The 1,139-nt window shown below is 35.4% G+C and overlaps 1 protein-coding gene across 1 annotated transcript; it reads left to right on the top strand.

Annotated features, from left to right (window-relative positions):
• Positions 1-124: 124 nt before the first annotated feature.
• LOC111084660 (acetylcholine receptor subunit alpha-like 1) lies at positions 125-1,133 on the top strand (the record flags this gene model as incomplete). The annotated part of the gene is made up of 2 exons (XM_022381296.1): positions 125-234; positions 330-1,133. Coding segments are annotated over 2 exons (339 nt in total), but the record flags the coding sequence as incomplete, so codon positions are not given.
• Positions 1,134-1,139: the final 6 nt, after the last annotated feature.

Below are 1,139 nucleotides of genomic sequence, written 5' to 3'. Positions count from 1 at the left end.
ATGGACAGACTACAAGCTCAGGTGGTGTTATCAACAATCATGTTTTATGTTGTCTCGTTAGGAATGGACAGACTACAAGCTCAGGTGGTATTATCAACAATCATGTTTTATGTTGTCTCGTTAGGAATGGACAGACTACAAGCTCAGGTGGGACCCTGAAGAATATGGCGGAGTTTCCAAGCTCCATGTTCCAGCTGAACAAATATGGCTGCCGGATATCGTCTTGTATAACAAGTGAGCTACTGTTTTATGTCTCTATTAAATACCATTGATATATTTTTTAATATTTTTTCTACCCTAAACTTATTACCTTATTTCTTTTCTGGTAGTGCTGACGGTAATTACGAAGTGACCATTATGACGAAAGCTATCCTTCATTCCGACGGTTTGGTTATCTGGCGTCCACCAGCAATCTACAAGAGCTCCTGTGAGATGAATGTCCAATACTTTCCATTTGATGAACAAACGTGCTTTATGAAGTTTGGTTCATGGACATATGATGGTTACACAGTAAGTTATAATAGATGCGATAGTGTGCTGATGATGGTTACACAGTAAGTTATAATAGATTTGTTGATGTATTGATTATGGTTACACAGTAAGTTATAATAGATTTGTTGGTGTATTGATTATGGTTACACAGTGAGTTATAAGAGATGCGATAGTGTGCTGATGATGGTTACATAGTGAGTTATAATAGATGCGATAGTGTGCTGATGATGGTTACACAGTAAGCTATAATACATTTGTTGGTGTATTGATTATGGCTACACAGTGAGTTATAATAGATTTGTTGGTGTATTGATTATGGTTACACAGTAAGTTATAATAGATGCGATAGTGTGCTGATGATGGTTACATAGTGAGTTATAATATATTTTGGGGTGTAAGTTATAATAATAGGAATGTTTTCGTATACTAGTAAGAATCATACAGTAAGTTTGTTACACTGGTAACCTTGTTAGAAGTATACAGTTAGTTTTGTTATACTGGTAGTCTGTTAAGAATCATACCGTTAGTTTTGTCATACAATGGGTGTACTATAGGTTTTAAAGAACTGACAAGATGTATACAGTGAGTTTTGAAGGACAATGGGTGTACCATAGGTTTTAAAGAACTGACAAGATGTATAGTGTAAG

Source organism: Limulus polyphemus, unplaced genomic scaffold (assembly GCF_000517525.1).
Source record: "Limulus polyphemus unplaced genomic scaffold, Limulus_polyphemus-2.1.2 Scaffold87327, whole genome shotgun sequence".
Lineage (NCBI taxonomy): Eukaryota > Metazoa > Arthropoda > Merostomata > Xiphosura > Limulidae > Limulus > Limulus polyphemus.
The sequence above is the reverse complement of the archived record's forward strand: the minus strand, read 5'-3'. Positions and strand labels throughout refer to the sequence as shown.